This window comes from Emys orbicularis, chromosome 1 (genome assembly GCF_028017835.1).
Source record: "Emys orbicularis isolate rEmyOrb1 chromosome 1, rEmyOrb1.hap1, whole genome shotgun sequence".
Classification (NCBI taxonomy): Eukaryota; Metazoa; Chordata; order Testudines; family Emydidae; genus Emys; species Emys orbicularis.
This window is the reverse complement of record NC_088683.1, coordinates 179,739,111-179,756,148: the sequence shown is the minus strand read 5'-3', so window position 1 is coordinate 179,756,148 and position 17,038 is coordinate 179,739,111. Positions and strand designations below refer to the sequence as shown.

The 17,038-nt window shown below is 45.2% G+C and overlaps 1 protein-coding gene across 1 annotated transcript in view; it reads right to left on the bottom strand.

Annotated features, from left to right (window-relative positions):
- PTGFRN (prostaglandin F2 receptor inhibitor) overlaps positions 1–17,038 on the bottom strand; it is a 63,808-nt gene that overhangs the window by 27,660 nt on the left and 19,110 nt on the right. The window contains exon 5 of the mRNA XM_065420600.1: positions 16,323–16,748. Coding sequence (XP_065276672.1) covers positions 16,323–16,748 — 426 coding nt within the window. The remainder of the gene's footprint in view (positions 1–16,322; positions 16,749–17,038) is intronic.

Below are 17,038 nucleotides of genomic sequence, written 5' to 3'. Positions count from 1 at the left end.
AAGTTGCATATTTGACATAATTAATTACAATAAATAAAGAGCAGAGGACTTGCCTTACATTTCCCCGCTCCTTCCCAAGTCTGTGGGAGCCTGAATCCTAAATATCCCTTAATGACAGGATTTTGGAAAGTTCTGCATCTATGAGGGGAGCAGAGTCCCCAGACATGGAAAATTTGAGCTCAAGAGCAAAGAATCAAAAAAGTTATAGGCAAAAACAAAAACCAACAAAAAAACAAAAAACAGAGGTAGATAAAGGTAAGTGAGTTGCAAACTTAAGTATGTTGTTCACTACTGGGAAAGATCACACACTTGAGAACAGTCCTACTTATTGAGGCACTTAAAACACCCAACACCATAATATCTGTGTCCTGGTCTGCACACAGAAGTTGCACTGGTTTCACTGAAGTCAGTTTAAAAACCAGTCAGATAAATAGCTGTACAGAAGCATCAATTTACAACTCTCAGTTTAGCTTCCATCAGTACATTTTACAAACAATTTAGTTAAAGTGCTGAAATTTCCACGTTTAGATAAGAACTTTGTATTAGCTACATTTCAAAGAACAAAAGGAGTTACATGAAGGCCTTGTGGCCAATCCACGAGACAAAGAGCAATTAGGGCTCCAATTCACATCCCTTCCATGAGGAATTCAGGGTTCTTTTAACTTACAACAGTGTCCTAGGTTGGCTGAAGTGGGTGGAAAAGGATGACCCCAATAATATCTTTCCAGCTCTGATTGCTGGGATTGATCCTCCATCTATCTCATGAGCTATGGTTCCTTCCAGTGGAGAGGGTACAACACCCCCCCCCCCCCCCACACACACACACACACTATAAGTTGAAAAAGCCTCCAGATTGGCATTGCCCATCCCCTCTAAACAAAGCAAGATTGATCCCTAAAGCGTAACCCCTTGAGCTGTTTGGGAGACCATATTAACCTGGTCTGCACGATCATGCTTTCTGTCTAACCTTTGCCTGTGCCACACAACACCAGTATATTTGTCAGTCAGCCCACATGAATCAAGGTATCTGTTGGTTATTATGGCAAGAAAACACAGAAGTGCAAATAGCAGTCAGCTCAGTGTTCAGTACTGTTTTTGCTATAGTGAATTTTCTTCCAGTAATGAAAATGACTTCATATTAAACACAAACCCAGTCACGCTGTGCAAGGCAAAACTTTACAGGGCAACAGGGAAATAAGCTAGAGTAAGGCTGCAACACGTACCCCCCAAATTGAAATAAATACTTCTGCCTTCCCCAGGAGAGCAACAAGATACTAGTCATGATTACATTTTGGAGTGTTTTGCCTGTAAGCAGCAGTTTTCCCAATGAGTAAACAGTGCACGAAATGAGAAACTGTGTATGACAACTTTAAAATCAGCACTGTACAAAGTAGATCACTATGCAATGCTACATAAAGCATCAGCAGGAACAGAAAAGGAATATGGTGTTAGCAATGGTCTGGGTGAGCATGGAATTAGATATTCCATACAACAAAATTTGAGAATATTAGGATTGCAGTTAGGTGCTCAAAAGTCAGGAGATGCCAAAATTGTGGTTGCATGCACAGCCAAGTCTCTGCCCCCTTATGCATGCACATTAAAATACAGTCTAATTATACAATCACATTCTATTTTTCCATACCATCATTTCTACAGACTTTGATACGCTATATTATTTATATTGTTGTAGTACCTAGCAGCCTTGAGTATGCCGTTGTGCTAGGCATTGAACAAACATAGTAAAAGACAGTCCCCGCCCCAAAGAGTTTATAAGCTAAAGACAATATATAACTGCATAACTGAATTTGACTTCTTTATACTTACATTAACTTGGTTGTCATAATGGTCCAATACAACTGAGCATCCTCAGCTCCCACTGGAGTCAATATGTTTAAGCCTACTTGTATAGAAGTCAACAGGAGTTTGGTCACTGACTTCAATGGGCGCAGGATGAAGCCCAGTGAGGTTTGAAAGCACTTGGACCCCTTGCAAGAAGTGTTCAGCAACGTACACGATCATTAGTATCTCAAAGGAACACATGCAGAGTTGCAGTAAGTGCCTTTTATTATAATGGTTTTTTGTAGTGTCATTTAAGTAGAAATGCATCTACTTTGTAGTTTTCATGGGACCTGTCAAGCTATTTTAATCTTAATAAACTTAAAAAACTACTGTTTTCTCCAAATATAGGATGTGCTGTGAAACAATTAATTTCCAATGCTTTTATTTATATGTCATTGATTTGAACTTTGATATTCCTAATTAGAAGAGTACAAGTTTGAAAGCTGAATGTTTCCATAAACTGGCATTTTAACTTGTCATCGTTTCTAAGTGTAAAGTATGTGATCACATTAAGCAGTAACAGTTTGTTAACAGTAAGAGGGAATACAATGAAATCCCATGGACAGTAATGTAGTTATTAAAATAGTTACCGGTGCAATTGGATTCTGAATGCCTATTCTAGGCAGCAGTGGGCATACCACAGTTTAAGTTGGAACTGAGTTTCCATTGTAAGAAAACCTATTTTGGCAGGTTAGGTCGGAAATGGGTAGAATTATTCTATCAAATTTAAGTAAATCAGACAAGGGGTTGATACATTAGGAGTAGAGGATGAATTAGAATCATCTAACTATTTCGCCCCTCTGTAGCCAGAAAATGGAAAGAAGAGAAAACCTAGTTTGCTGGACTTGCCTAGCTGAGATCTAGTGCCCAGGACCTGGTTAAATAACAAGTAATAATGGTAGATGGCACATCAACTCGGGTGTGCTAGGGCTCAGCAGAAGTTCAACAGAAAGCAGCAAGAGTCAGGCTGGGGTGGGACGAGAGGGATAGGGGTTTGCCCACTTCCTGGCTCTTCTGCAAGTAAGAAGGTAAGCAAGATTGGGGATGGGGACCCCCCTTAGGTAGGCTGTCCCCCAGGCACTCTGTGCTTGCCCAGTCCCCTCCTATAAGGCAGTGATACTCACACTGTGGCTCGCAAGCCACAAGTGGCTCTTTAATGTGTCTCATGGCGCTCTTTGCAGCATATGATGTTAAAACAATGTGAGATTTAATTAATAACCAACCTAAGTTATTAACCAATCAGGATGCTTTTACCACTGACGTCTGAGTATCACTACTATAAGGTCTACTGAGGGGGCTTTGGGAGATCTGAGGAGGAAGGGGAAGCAGCACAGAAGGGGACTATCACTTCCCTGCCACTTCCTGGGCCTCAGGCAGGGAGCCTGAATGATCTCTTTCCTTACCTCCCTTTCTGCCCCAGCCCTCACCTTGTCCTCTTGGTCACAGTTCTGCTTCCCCCACCCTTGCATGGGGTCCAGAGAACAGAGAGGGGGCAGCAGGGAAGAGGTTCTTCATTCCCTGGCACCACAATCTCCACCCTAAAAACCCTTACTGAGCCCATCCAATGAGCCTACTTAGGCTCCTCAACCACCACGTGTCAGGTGGCTGAAGAGCAAGACTCAGGGGGAGTAAAGGGGAGGGGAGAATCACAGAGAAATGGGAGACAGCCCACCAACTCTGTGGAGGATTAGAAGGTAGCAAGGAGGGTGAGGAAGAAGTTCTTCACATGACCTGCTCCAGAGAAACCAGACAACTGCAAGAGGCAAGGTAGGGGGAAGTTCTTCCACTGGATTTTGATCACCTTCAAGTCTCCTGCAAACCCCATACATCTCCCTTTCCTGCAGATCTTAGGACAGCCCCAGGCCAGTGGCTCTTAGGAAGTTGACAGGGATGTGGCTCCACTCCTAGGCTCTTTAGGAGAGGGGCCCCTGAGTCATAGGGCCTACAGGGGATTCATATAAGTGGGACTCCTTTTGGCAGGCCATAGGTTTATAGCATCAGGACTCCTTTCCAAAGGATGGTGCATAGGAACTGTGGTTAGCAGATGATTTATGACCAGTTACTGATGGTTTCACATATGCCTGCAATGACCTCCTTTTAAGGACTGCTTGATCAGGGCTCCTCTCCTGGCTTTCGAAACAGGAAACAGTTCATTTCCAGAAATTATGCATTTTTAAATTAAGAAGTCAGCTAAGAGTGCTGGTGACAACACTTAGCTTGATTTATGGACCAACTGTCCAACTCTTGCTCACAAACATCTTGCCTGGAAGGTTATTTTTAAGTAGTTTTCAGTCGATAAATACAAGCACAATAAAGTCTGCAGTCCATGTATGTAACAAACAGAGAAATAGCACCTTCGTCTATTTCCATCTTGACGTATGGCTTTACCCAAGCATTTATGTACTCAAACCACATGCTTTGAAAATGGCTTGAATAATGTAAGGTATCTTTAGATACGTTATATAAAGTGTACGTAATTTAATTAAGTATATGCCATACGTCCCCATTTGAACTCCTAACTCTTAAAAGAGGAACAGAGCACAACTTTGAATTTACAATGCTTTTCACTACATAGTGAACAGAGTCATAATTGATAAACCTAGTAATTTCAATGTCTACAATGCAGAGCACTTTGAAATAACCCAGTTTCTACTGCAGCATTACAGCTAACTTATTAGCACCTCCTGAGGACTGGTTACAGTAATGAAATGTTCTGTTCATTTGAGGTTTTTACATCATTACCATAGTACCTGAATGCTTCCACCCCTCCCCCCAACCTCCCCAGTCGGAGTTTGGCATTTGTTAGCTCAAATGGGACAGAATTAAGATTGTGATTGATGTTTTAAGTGGCTGTGGTTAACTGTAGAATTATATCTTTAACTCTGAATTTCCTATTTGTTTAACACTAACATTCTTGAAAGTTTATACATATTTGAAATATTTTTGCCTTCCACCTTACCTATTGGGGGGGGGGGAGGGAGGGAAGGACTTGGCTGGAAATTTTTGCTATTTTATATTTACTCTGTAATAGGAGTGGTGTATTGCTTCTTGTTCCCAATTTTCATGGCCAACCTGGCATAGCTGGCATACACCAAAGAGAACAGAATATTGCAAGATGGCCCATACGGGTCTGTAATGTTTATAGAAAAAAGTGGTTTCATGTTTTATATTTCATTTGAGAAATACTATCACTTGTAATCATGTAATTAGGGGACTGTCATGATTTATACACACACGCGGTCGAGTTACTGTTGCATGTGGATACCACTCAGCTCCGTATCTCCTTTTCATGCCCCCAAATGGTGCTCTCTCTACTTTCCCAATGCCTGTCTGAGACCAGGGCCTGAATCAGAGCTAACTGACTGTGGCTCAGGCCTGGTCTACACTACGAGTTTAGGTCGAATTTAGCAGCGTTAAATCGAATTAAGCCTGGACACGTTCACACGACGAAGCCCTTTCTTTCGACTTAAAGGGCCCTTTAAACCGGTTTCTTTACTCCACCTACGACGAGGGGATTAGCGATAAAATCGGCCTTACCGGGTCAGAACTGGGGTAGTGTGAACAGAATTCGCCGTTATTGGCCTCCGGGAGCTATCCCACAGTGCTTCATTGTGACCGCTCTGGACAGCACTCTCAACTCAGATGCACTGACCAGGTAGACAGGAAAAGCCCTGCGAACGTTTGAATTTCATTTCCTGTTTGCCCAGCATGGAGAGCACAGGTGACCACGCAGAGCTCATCAGCACAGGTAACCGTGATGGAGTCCCAGGATTGCAAAAGAGCTCCATCATGGACCGAACGGGAGGTACAGGATCTGCTCGCCATATGGGGAGATGAATCAGTGCTAGCTGAACTCCGTAGCAGTAAACAAAATGGCAAAATATTAGAAAAGGTCTCCAAGGCCATGAAGGACAGAGCCATAACAGGGACGCACAGCAGTGCCGCGTGAAAATTAAGGAGCTAAGGCAAGCATACCACAAAGCCAGAGAGGCAAATGGAAGGTCCGGGGCAGAGCCTCAAACATGCCGCTTCTACGCGGAGCTGCATGCGATGCTAGGGGGTGCAGCCACCACTACCCCAACCGTGTGCTTTGACTCCATCAATGGAGAATCACGCAACAGGGAAGCGAGTTCGGGGTACGAGGAAGATGAGGATGAAGACAATGAAGGGACCTCTGGTGAGTGTACCTTTGTAAATATTACACATGGTTTAAAAGCAAGCGTGTTTAATGATTAATTTGCCCTGCCAATCGCGGCCAGTACAGCTACTGGAAAAGTCTGTTAACATGTATGGGGATGGAGCGGAAATCCTCCAGGGACATCTCCAGAAAGCTCTCCTTCATGTACTCCCAAAGCCTTTGCAAAGGTTTCTGGGGAGGGCTGCCTTATCCAGTCCGCCATGGTAGGACACTTTACCACGCCAGGCCAGTAGCACGTAGTCTGGAATCATTGCATAACAAAGCATGGCAGCGTATGGTCCCAGTGTTTGCTGGCATGCAGACAACATCCATTCCTTATCGCTCTTTGTTATCCTCAGGAGAGTGATATCATTTACGGTCACCTGGTTGAAATGGGGCAATTTTATTAAGGGGACATTCAGAGGTGCCCCGTTCCTGCTCTGCTGAACAGAAATGTTCCCCGCTGTTAGCCACGCGGTGGGGGGGAGGGGTGAAGTGATCATCCCCGAGAATTGGGTGTGTGTGTGTGTAGGGGGGGTTAGTTGGGTTTGTGCTGCATGTTAACCCGGAAACCGCAGCCCCTCCTTTTACATTGCAAACCCATTTTAAATGGCCAACCCAATGGGTGCTTGGTATGGGAAATGAGGGCGCTACTGTTTGAAACCATTCCCACATGTTAAGAAGGTTAAAAAAGCCAAAAGACTGTGGCTTACCATGGCTGCCTGCAAGCAGAAATCTGTTGCCTGGCACTGCGTGAGTGATCTCTCACACCAAACCGGCAGGCCCTCAATATAAGAGGAAAAATGCGACCTTGTAACGAAAGCACATGTGCTGTGTAATGTGAACAGCAAAATTTAACGTGAAAGAGTGTACCCATTGTTCTCTAAAATGTGTCTTTTCTTAACCACCTCTCCCTTCTCCTCCACCAGCTGCAAATGTTTCTCCTTCGCAGAGGCTAGCGAAGATTAGAAGGAGAAAACGGCGGACTCGGGATGATATGTTCTCGGAGCTCCAGATGTCCTCCCACGCTGAAAGAGCACAGCAGAATGCGTGGAGGCAGTCAATGACTGACTACAGAAAAGCACAATATGAATGAGAGGAGAGGTGGCGGGCTGAATCGCGGGCTGAAAATGATAGGTGGCGTCAGCTTGTAGACAGAAGGCAAGAGTCGATGCTCCGGCTGCTGGAGCATCAAACTGATATGCTCCAGCGTATGGTTGAGCTGCAGGAAAGGCAGCAGGAGCAGAGACCGCCGCTACAGCCCCTGTGTAACCAACAGCCCTCCTCCCCAAGTCCCATTGCCTCCTCACCCAGACGCCCAAGAACACGATGGGGGGGCCTCCGGCCACCAGTCACTCCACCCCAGATGATTGCCCGAGCATGGGAAGGCTGGCCTTCAATAAGTGCTAAAGTTTTCAAGTTTTAAACTGCAGTGTGTCCTTTTCCTTCCCTCCTCCCCCACCCCTCCCGGGCTACCTTGGCAATTATCCCCCTAGTTGTGTGATGAATTAATAAAGATTACATGAATGAGAAGTAACAATGACTTTATTGCCTCTGCAAGCGGTGCTCGAAGGGGGGAGGGGAGGGTGGGGTGGTTGGTTTACAGGGAAGTTGAGTGAACCGGGTGGGGGGGGGGCGGAGGGTTCATCAAGGAGAAACAAAAAGAAGTTTCACACCGTAGCCTGGCCAGTCAAAAAACTCGTTTTCAAAGCTTCTTTGATGCGCACCGCACCCTGCTGCACTCTTCTAACCGCCCTGGTGTCTGGCTGCGCGTAATCAGCGGCCAGGCGATTTGCCTCAACCTCCCACCCCACCATAAATGTCTCCCCCTTACTCTCACAGATATTGTGGAGCGCACAGCAAGCAGCAATAACAATGGGGATATTCTTTTCGCTGAGGTCTGAGCGAGTCAGTAAGCTGCGCCAGCGCGCTTTTAAACGTCCAAATGCACATTCCACCACCATTCGGCACTTGCTCAGCCTATAGTTGAACAGGTCCTGACTACTGTCCAGGCTGCCTGTGTACGGCTTCATGAGCCATGGCATTAAGGGGTAGGCTGGATCCCCAAGGATCACGATAGGCATTTCAACATCCCCAACGGTTATTTTCTGGTCCGGGAAGAAAGTCCCTTCCTCCAGCTTTCAAAACAGACCAGAGTGCCTGAATACGCGAGCATCATGTATCTTTCCCGGCCATCCCACGTTGATGTTGGTGAAACGTCCCTTGTGATCCACCAGAGCTTGCAGCAGCATTGAAAAGTACCCCTTGCGGTTTATGTACTCGGTGGCTTGGTGCTCCGGTGACAAGATAGGGATATGGGTTCCGTCTATCGCCCCACCACAGTTTGGGAATCCCATTGCAGCAAAGCCATCCACTATGGCCTGCACGTTTCCCAGAGTCACTACCCTTGATATCACCAGGTCTTTGATTGCCCTGGCAACTTGGATCACAGCAGCCCCCACAGTAGATTTGCCCACTCCAAATTGATTCCCGACTGACCGGTAGCTGTCTGGCGTTGCAAGCTTCCACAGGGCTATCGCCACTCGCTTCTCAACTGTGAGGGCTGCTCTCATCCTGGTATTCTGGCGCTTCAGGGCAGGGGAAAGCAAGTCACAAAGTTCCATGAAAGTGCCCTTACGCATGCGAAAGTTTCGCAGCCACTGGGAATCATCCCACACCTGCAGCACGATGCGGTCCCACCAGTCTGTGCTGGTTTCCCGGGCCCAGAATCGGCGTTCCACGGCATGAACCTGCCCCAGTAACACCATGATTTGCACATTGCTGGGGCCTGTACTTTGTGAGAGGTTTATGTCCATGTCAATTTCCTCATCAATCTCGTCGCCGCGCTGCAATCGCCTCCTCGGCTGGTCCTGGTTTTGCTTTGGCATGTCCTGGCTCTGCATATACTCCAGGACAATGCGCGTGGTGTTCATAGTGCTCATAATTGCCGCGGTGATCTGAGCGGGCTCCATGATCCCAGTGCTATGGCATCTGGTCTGAAAAAAGGTGCAAAACTAGTATCTGACGGAGGGAGCGAGGGGCGAGTGACGACATGGCGTAAAGGTACAGGGAATTAAAATCAACAAAGGTGGCTGTGCATCAGGGAGAAACACAAACAACTGTCACACAGAATGGCCCCCCCAAAGATTGAACTCAAAACCCTGGGTTTAGCAGGCCGTTGATTTCACGAAGAGAGGGGGAAGCAAATGAATACATCTATTTTTTACATCTTAAGCTGGCAGCAGACGGTGCAGCATGACTGATAGCCCTCGGCATCTTCTGGGTGCTTGGCAGAAGATACTGTACTACGACTGCTAGCCATCATCGTCAAGACGGTTCAATAGGACTGCCGGCAGGACTGAGTCTCCAGGAGACAAAGCATGTCTGCCCAGGTGCCTCTGATTGAACTGGAGTACGACGACGACGGATACCAGTCGTAATACACCATCTACTGCCAAAAGGCAATTAGCTGCTGCTGTGTAGCAATGCAGTACCACGTCTGCCGGCACCCAGATGACATATGGTGACGGTGAGCTGAGCTGAGCTGAGCGGGCTCCATGCTTGCCGTGGTATGTTGTCTGCACAGGTAACCCAGGTAAAAAGGCACGAATCGATTGTCTGCCGTTGCTCTGACAGAGGGGGAGGGGCCTGACGGCACGTACCCAGAACCCCCCGCGACACTGTTTTGCATCATCAGGCATTGGGATCTCAACCCAGAATTCCAATGGGCGGCGGAGACTGCGGGAACTGTGGGATAGCTACCCACAGTGCAACGCTCCGGAAGTCGACGCTAGCCTCGGTACTGTGGACGCGGTCTGCCGGCTTTATGCACTTAGAGCATTTTATGTGGGGACACACACAATCAACTGTATAAAACCGATATCTATAAAACCGGCTTCTATAAATTCGACCTAATTTCGTAGTGTAGACATACCCTCAGTCCAGATAAGACAGGAGTGATGCTGACTGGATAAGGGAAGCAGTCAAATGGCAGAGGCAATATTGGTTCTCATGAGAGAAGGGATACATCTGCTTTTTATTAAGGGTCACAGCCTGCTGATCCTACTGAACCTTGAGTTACTTCTGGAATTCCAGGAAACAGTAGTATCTGAGCATGCTCTTATCCATCTGCACTTTATAAGCACATTGCTACAGCTATCCACACCTTTCTCACCTTCATATTACATTACTGCAGTGAGCTATTCTTGGGGCTACTCTACTTAGTGTTTCATGCATGGAGCATATTACACTTGTACTTCATAAACTGTGCTAGCTTTCGGCTAGTTTTTGGGTACAATTCAAGATTTTAGGTTTAAACTATAAAGCCTAGTATGTTTTGGGTCCTAGCTGTTTTATAAATGCTTCATGCTGGGAACTGAAATCAGCTGGAAGACTCAAGTTGACAATCTACAGTTTATGTCTTGAGGGCTTACTGTGGAAAAGCATTTTCAGCAAAAGGCCTTTCTCAGATTCACTTCTCCGACTCATCTAATAGAGCTGGAGTTGGCTGACAGTCAGGACATGCTGCAAATCCCACATCTTCAATCAGGCTATTGCACACACGGGATACAGTGGGAGGAACTGATTTTCAAAGATGGGTGGGAAGCTTTTTGTTTTGCTTTTGGAGAGTCTGACGTGTCAATTCTAGAACCTAATACACAGAGGGATTTTTTTTATAAACATGCCTAAGGTGCCAGTAGGTACAATATACATTTGCAATATAAATCAGAGGGCCATGGTGATTTAATATGGAACCCCCCTTTGTCTATGAACAATCCCCTTCATGAGAACATCTGAGCCTCCTAGAACAAGACCACTGTAAAACCAGTTCTTACAATGATGCTCTGATCCCAGAAGTGCCAAGGAAAGGGTAAAGAACAACCTCTCCAATTGGAGTGACTCAGTCATCCCCAGGACTCCAAGAGAGTCATTTCCCTTCCCAGGAAATGTCCTATTTAGATTTCACATTAAGGTAGCACTGTTCTGCTTTATAGGGCACTCCGGCCTGCCTTTATCTACATCCCACTTCATAGCCTTTGGTACCTTGCTGCCATAGGCGGGGACATGAAGCCAGTATTCTCAATCTAGCCAAGTTTATCCACGTTCTGATTCATCCAAGCCGAAGGATCAAAAGGGGACTACTTCAGAAGAAAGAGGAAAAGAAAGCACAGCAGGGATCACCAGGAAACATACATGTGCTTAGACCAGTGGTGGGCAATCTGTGGCCCATCAGGGTAATCCGTTGGCGGGCCGCGAGACAGTGTTTACATTGACCATCCGCAGGCACAGCCGCCCGCAGCTCCAAGTGGCAGCAGTTCACCGTTCCTGGCCAATAGGAGCTGTGGGAAGTGGCGGCCAGCACGTCCCTGGGGCCCACGCTGCTTCCCGCAGCTCTCATTGGCCGGGAACGGCGAACCATGGCCACTGGGAGCTGGGGGCGGCCCTGCCTGCGGACGGTCAATGTAAACACTGTCTCGCGGCCCGCCAGCAGATTACTCTGACGGGCCGTAGGTTGCCCACCACTGGCTTAGACAGTTATTGCTGAACAGGAGCAAGGAAAGGTCACATAAGGGAAAAGAGTGAGCATTTCTGCATCCCTAATACAAGACATCAATATTTTTGACACGAATGTATGCAACTAACTGTACCCCACTCACTGCCATAGCTGGGATCATCAATGTAGCCAGGTATGGATTTAGGCTAAAATAGGGCTCAGATTGCCCTATTCTAACTGCCAGAAGCTGGATCACAGAAAAACTGCCCTGTTCTGTTCTTTCCCTCTGAAGCATCTGGCGGCCCGGGCCACTGTCAGAAGACAGGATACTGGGCTGGATGGACCATTGGTTTGACCCAGTATGGCCGTTCGTATGTCTTTCGTGATCAAAACAGAAAGCTCTCCCCAAAACCACTCCCCATCAGTTGCTACTGGGGGAAGAATAGGGGCTCCTATTAATGTGATCTATGAAATATTGCTTTTCTCTCTCATTGCACACAGCACACAAGCTACAGAGCAGCACCACCATCAACATTTCCCTCTGGACAGGCCAGCCAGTGGTAGCTGTGCAGGTTACAGAAAAATCAAAGATTATTTGGTACTTAGAAAGAGAATGCTTCAGAAGTTGAGTAAAGAATGAAATGGGGAAAAACATTTCTTCACATTTCCTAATACTAAGCAATAGTGCAACTTATTAACCTTTAAAGAAAGACTGGCCGGAAAGGTTAAAAAAAAAAAAAAAAAAAAAGAGGAGCTTTCCTCAAGCAATGTAACCTGAATCCTTCTAGGGTACGCATCTCCTCCGATCTGCAGTAGTCCCACAAACTCATCTTCGAAGTTAGACTCCTGGAACCTCCAATTAATTAAAAGGGTCAAAAGTGCAACAGAAATCCACCTAATACCTACATATACAAAAGGGCACAATTGGGCACAGCTTATGTTGGCAGCAGAAAAAAACACTAATAGATAAGATCCCGAAAAGAAACCACAAGAATACAGCCCCAATTTACGGTCAGTCTGGGTGTTACTCCAAATAGACCAAGGCCAAAGGCAAAAAAAATCCTAGCCAAATTATTCCCTTCGGTCTTGCAGTACTTCCTGACTTGTGTGACTGGCTGTTTCAATTCTATAAAAGTTACAGTATTCCTTTGTTGCTCCTACTATTTAATGTACACTTTTTCAAGGCCTTAGCAAACAGTGCAGAATATACTTCTGGGTATTGACTGAAGACAAGTTTTCAAAGAGAATTATCAATTCAAAATGTGGCCATAATGACAATCACTGAAAAGACAGATGGTTATAAGGGAGGGAGAGTTTAGAAACAAAGAGGAAAAAATGCACTTTTCCACCAATCCCCACCCTGACAAAAACAGAAAAAAGGGAGATTGTGGCTAGAACAGATGTTCTGACAGGATTGGCATTTAATGCAGTTACCTTTAAAGTCTTTTCAGTTGCCTTAAGTAACACTACCTCAATATTTGCACTGTCCCCCTCTAGGTAGTGCTGCAAACACCAAGGAACTGTTATCTAAGGCAAATTGGAAGGTTAAAAGTAAGGGTAATCACTATACAAGCATCTCCCATGCACAGTCTACAAGTGAAGAGTATCAACTCTTAATTCTCATGAATCTGTCCTACACTAGCAAGTATCAAGAAGAGCTGTGAAAGGGTCACAATTTCTTTTCACTTCTATTTTCAGTTATTTCTGAAGCACAAGAATCATGCAGCTTCTGCTCACAATGTAAACCAGGGTGATCGCTGCATGGGACTTCAGGCCAAGAAAAATCAACTAATTTTAGGCCAAATATTTAGATTTTGTATAAGAAATGGAGGGTTTTACAAAGCCCGCTAGTGTTTGTAGAATGTGTGGATGTCTAAAGAACAATATAATTGAAAGGAGAAGTTCTCTCTCATTCAAACATTCCCATCCATGCTGCAAACCCAAATTCAACAGCAGGCCTGAGATCCAAACCAGCCTGGAATCTCCATGCAAGCAGACAACTTTGTTTTATATGCAAGCATCTGTGATGAAAGCAGTATATCTCACTGTCAGATTTCTTTGGTATTAAATAACCTCAGGTACAATTAGTAGCACTTTTGTTTGTTTGTTTACATAAAAGTTATGTTCAGTGTTGAAATAAAAAAATAAACAAAAGTGAAGTGAAGTTAGATCTAGCCAAGATGCCTTCAAAACAAAGAGAAGAACTTTACACAGACTGCGTCAGAAACCAGTCATGACGTATCTTAATGACTGGCTCTATTTGCAAAGCTGAGCAAGCAGAAAAGCCTTTAAGCTATATTGGTCTCCTGAGAATGAACAAGGTAGATTAACAATTGCACATTAATGGACAAACAAGACAGTTACTGCACAAGACAAGCCAGAAGAAGAGTCCTCAATCTCTACATGTGGCTTTTACGTTTCAGCAAGGAACTGAACACCTATGTATCCCAATGGATCAATGAATGCAGTACAAAGTCTTCCCTCCTTGCTGTAAAGCATGGACGGACACTGGTCTTTCCCAAACTGCGGTGTCTCTCAAATTCTCTCAGTGTTGTACTAGCACCAGTGTAGCATTGCTAACCATGAGAGAATCTCAGAAAAACCTCAGTGGGAGGCACAAGCTGTATTTAGAACAGGCCAACTTTTGGCTTCCAAGGGGACATGCAAAAGGTTCTCTCCTTAGGCAAGCACACGGGAGGCAGGCTGCTCTCTTGTTATTAGGCTTGGGAGCAGTCAGGAACTCAAAATCACCAAAGATTCTTGTTAAACCAATTAGCACAAGGAACAGAAAAGCATGCGGCAGCTTAACTCTTTCGTGGCTGCTGGCTACAATGTTGGTGACCATCAGGTCCTGGAGCTTTGGGGTAGGGAGGAGGGAAGAACCTTGCTGCTTGCAGAACTGACTGGGTGGTTGAGAAGGATAAGAAGGTTTTAGCCAAATTGCTGAAAAGTAAGTGTGGATGGAGTAAGTCAGTCCTAATATGTTCACACCAGATTTCTCATTTTCTCACTACATAGGTTGTGTGTGTGTGCGCGCACATATGTAGAGAGAGAGTTGTCTTTCATGTCAGCAAGTGCCCCACTCCTTTCCAGTAAATATCTTTTTTAGAAAACCTTCTGGCACTTGGGCTACAATAGTTACACTTGCATATCAGTTAATATTGTGAAACTAGCAGAAATTTTGGAAGAGTACCAGAACAGGAATATTTACACCTGCCACAATTTTTTCCACAGAAATTAACACGGGCAAAGACATCTCATAGCTCCAGGTTGCCCCAGCTGAACAGAAGACTGTTATACACAGCACACATACACGCTGCATGTTGTGGCATACAGTTTAGTTTCCTGGGGGCAACATCCCTTGTACCACAAAAGCAGGTTCTCTTCATCAGATGTTTCTATTAGCATGGTGCTTGGTATTTCTGTTTGCACCTACTAGTGATCAGACTGAGTGCCTGCCATATTAATGATTGGACTAACTGCCATTTGAGGTCTTTCCTATGAATGAGATCACATCACTGCTGGAGAAGCAAGCTTCAGAGAAACATGATAACTTGTCTGATCTTGCAGGGATTACACCTCTCCATTCCCAGGCCAAGTTACAAATCGTGCTTTGAACGTTATGCATGATTCTTACAGATCTTCTCTTTGCTGGAACTGAATCACTGTAGGGATTCCCTTTGGTCCCTCTCTAGTCTGAGGCTGAGACCTGAGCCGTTTTAAACTGGTTCAAGCTAGCTGGGTTTTAGACATGGCTTTGGCAATCAAGGGTGGAGGGGATCAGACTGTTTAAGCAAATATATTTTGGAAGATGCACACATTAAACAAAGAGAAAGTTTATAAAAGCCTTTTGCCTAAATGCTATGTTCTAGTCTAATCCCCCACTCAGTGACCCTACATCTAAATTGGAACACTGTTGTTAAACTCTGTTTTAAACATATTTTGGACCAACCCAAAAGTATCCAGCTAGACAGAGTCAGTCTGAACCCATTTTAAACTGGTTTTTAGAATTGGTTGAGGTAATTTTTTTTAGCCCCTGTGTAGATGGAGCCTCAGTGATGAACGGTCGAAGTCTTGCCCATCCATAGTTACCCTCCTTCCAGCAAACCAGCTCTAAATGGGATTCCAACACTGTATGGCTCTCACACTTAGCCATTATTTTTCAAAAGCCAGTTCCTTGCATGCCTGCAAGTTTCTCTGTGGTGCCTTCTTAAAGCCAGCACCTACAGGTAAAGGATGGGAGGGAGAAGACTACAGCTTCCAGGCTGTAAGCTTGTCAAGGCATGGACGGTCTTCATTTTGGGCCTTACAAAGTACCAAGCACAGGTTACCGGCTTAACAATAAAGGCATTACAGAGGCAAAGAGAATGTCCCAGTTGTTGGCAACGAGATGCATCCTGGAAAAAATCTTTATGTGGGAGATAAAGATCGTGACCGCTTGAGCTTTGTGTACCATGACATTTTTCTTAATAGAAGGCACAATAACCTCAGTGCCCTGGCCTGATTCCAGTTCTGAAAGTTACATTCTGCCTTCCTAAATTCCCACTGCAGTTTGATGGATACAGTGTTATTCTTCACTTCCTTTCCAAAACATTCCATGATACTGTTAGTACCATTAAGTAGTTGCTCCCTTTCACTCCAGAAGGGGCTACAATTCTGTAGTGGATGAAACAAATCCTAAATGTATATATACACGTAGCTTCCAAAGCCCACTGGAATACTTCTGGATGACAGGTGCTATATAAGAGAAAGCTAAGAAATCAGCAGCTACCAGCAGCAAGAGATTTAAACCAGTAAGTGTGAAGTACTTACCTTGGGTAGCCCAGAAAACACTGACTGGCATGGAAGTCACATCCTTGCTCTTTACCCAACTGTTGTTGTGGTGCCAGCTCCAGGCAGAGACGACACAGTAATAATCCCCTCTGTCTGCTTCAGAAGTCCACTGGATTCGTAAACTGAAAGTATCCACGGCCTGTTTAGAGAAAATTATTTCCCCATTCTGGGTCCTCTCTCTGCTCTTATCCCCAACCTGCAACGTCCAGTCTGCATCCATAGTGGCAAGAAGTTCATCCGTCACAACAGCGTCACTGCGCAGGCGCATTCTGTAGTACCAGGAGACCGTCAAACGTAGGTTTGCTTCTGTGTTCTGTGCATTCATGATCCTGCACTCCAGTTCTGTGGGGTCGTCTGAAAATTTAGGTGTTTTAGAAGCATTCAGAACTATCTGGTAGTCCAGCTCTGCAAGGGAATTGGGAAAGTGGGAAGAAAGCCAAGAGAACATGTTAAAAGTAGCAAGTAAAAAGGAAACACCAAGGTAACAGTGAAAACCAAGTGCAGTCCTGATATCTGGAGCTATCAAACATGACACATAAAAAGCATGTGGGCTAAATATAGAAGATTTGTAAAATCAGAGGATTGGGAACCTAGACTCTGGCTCTGCCATAGATTTGTGTGACCATCAGCAAGTCCCAGAGACCAACATTTTCATAAGTGGCCTTTTATTTTAGACATCCAACTCACTCACTGAG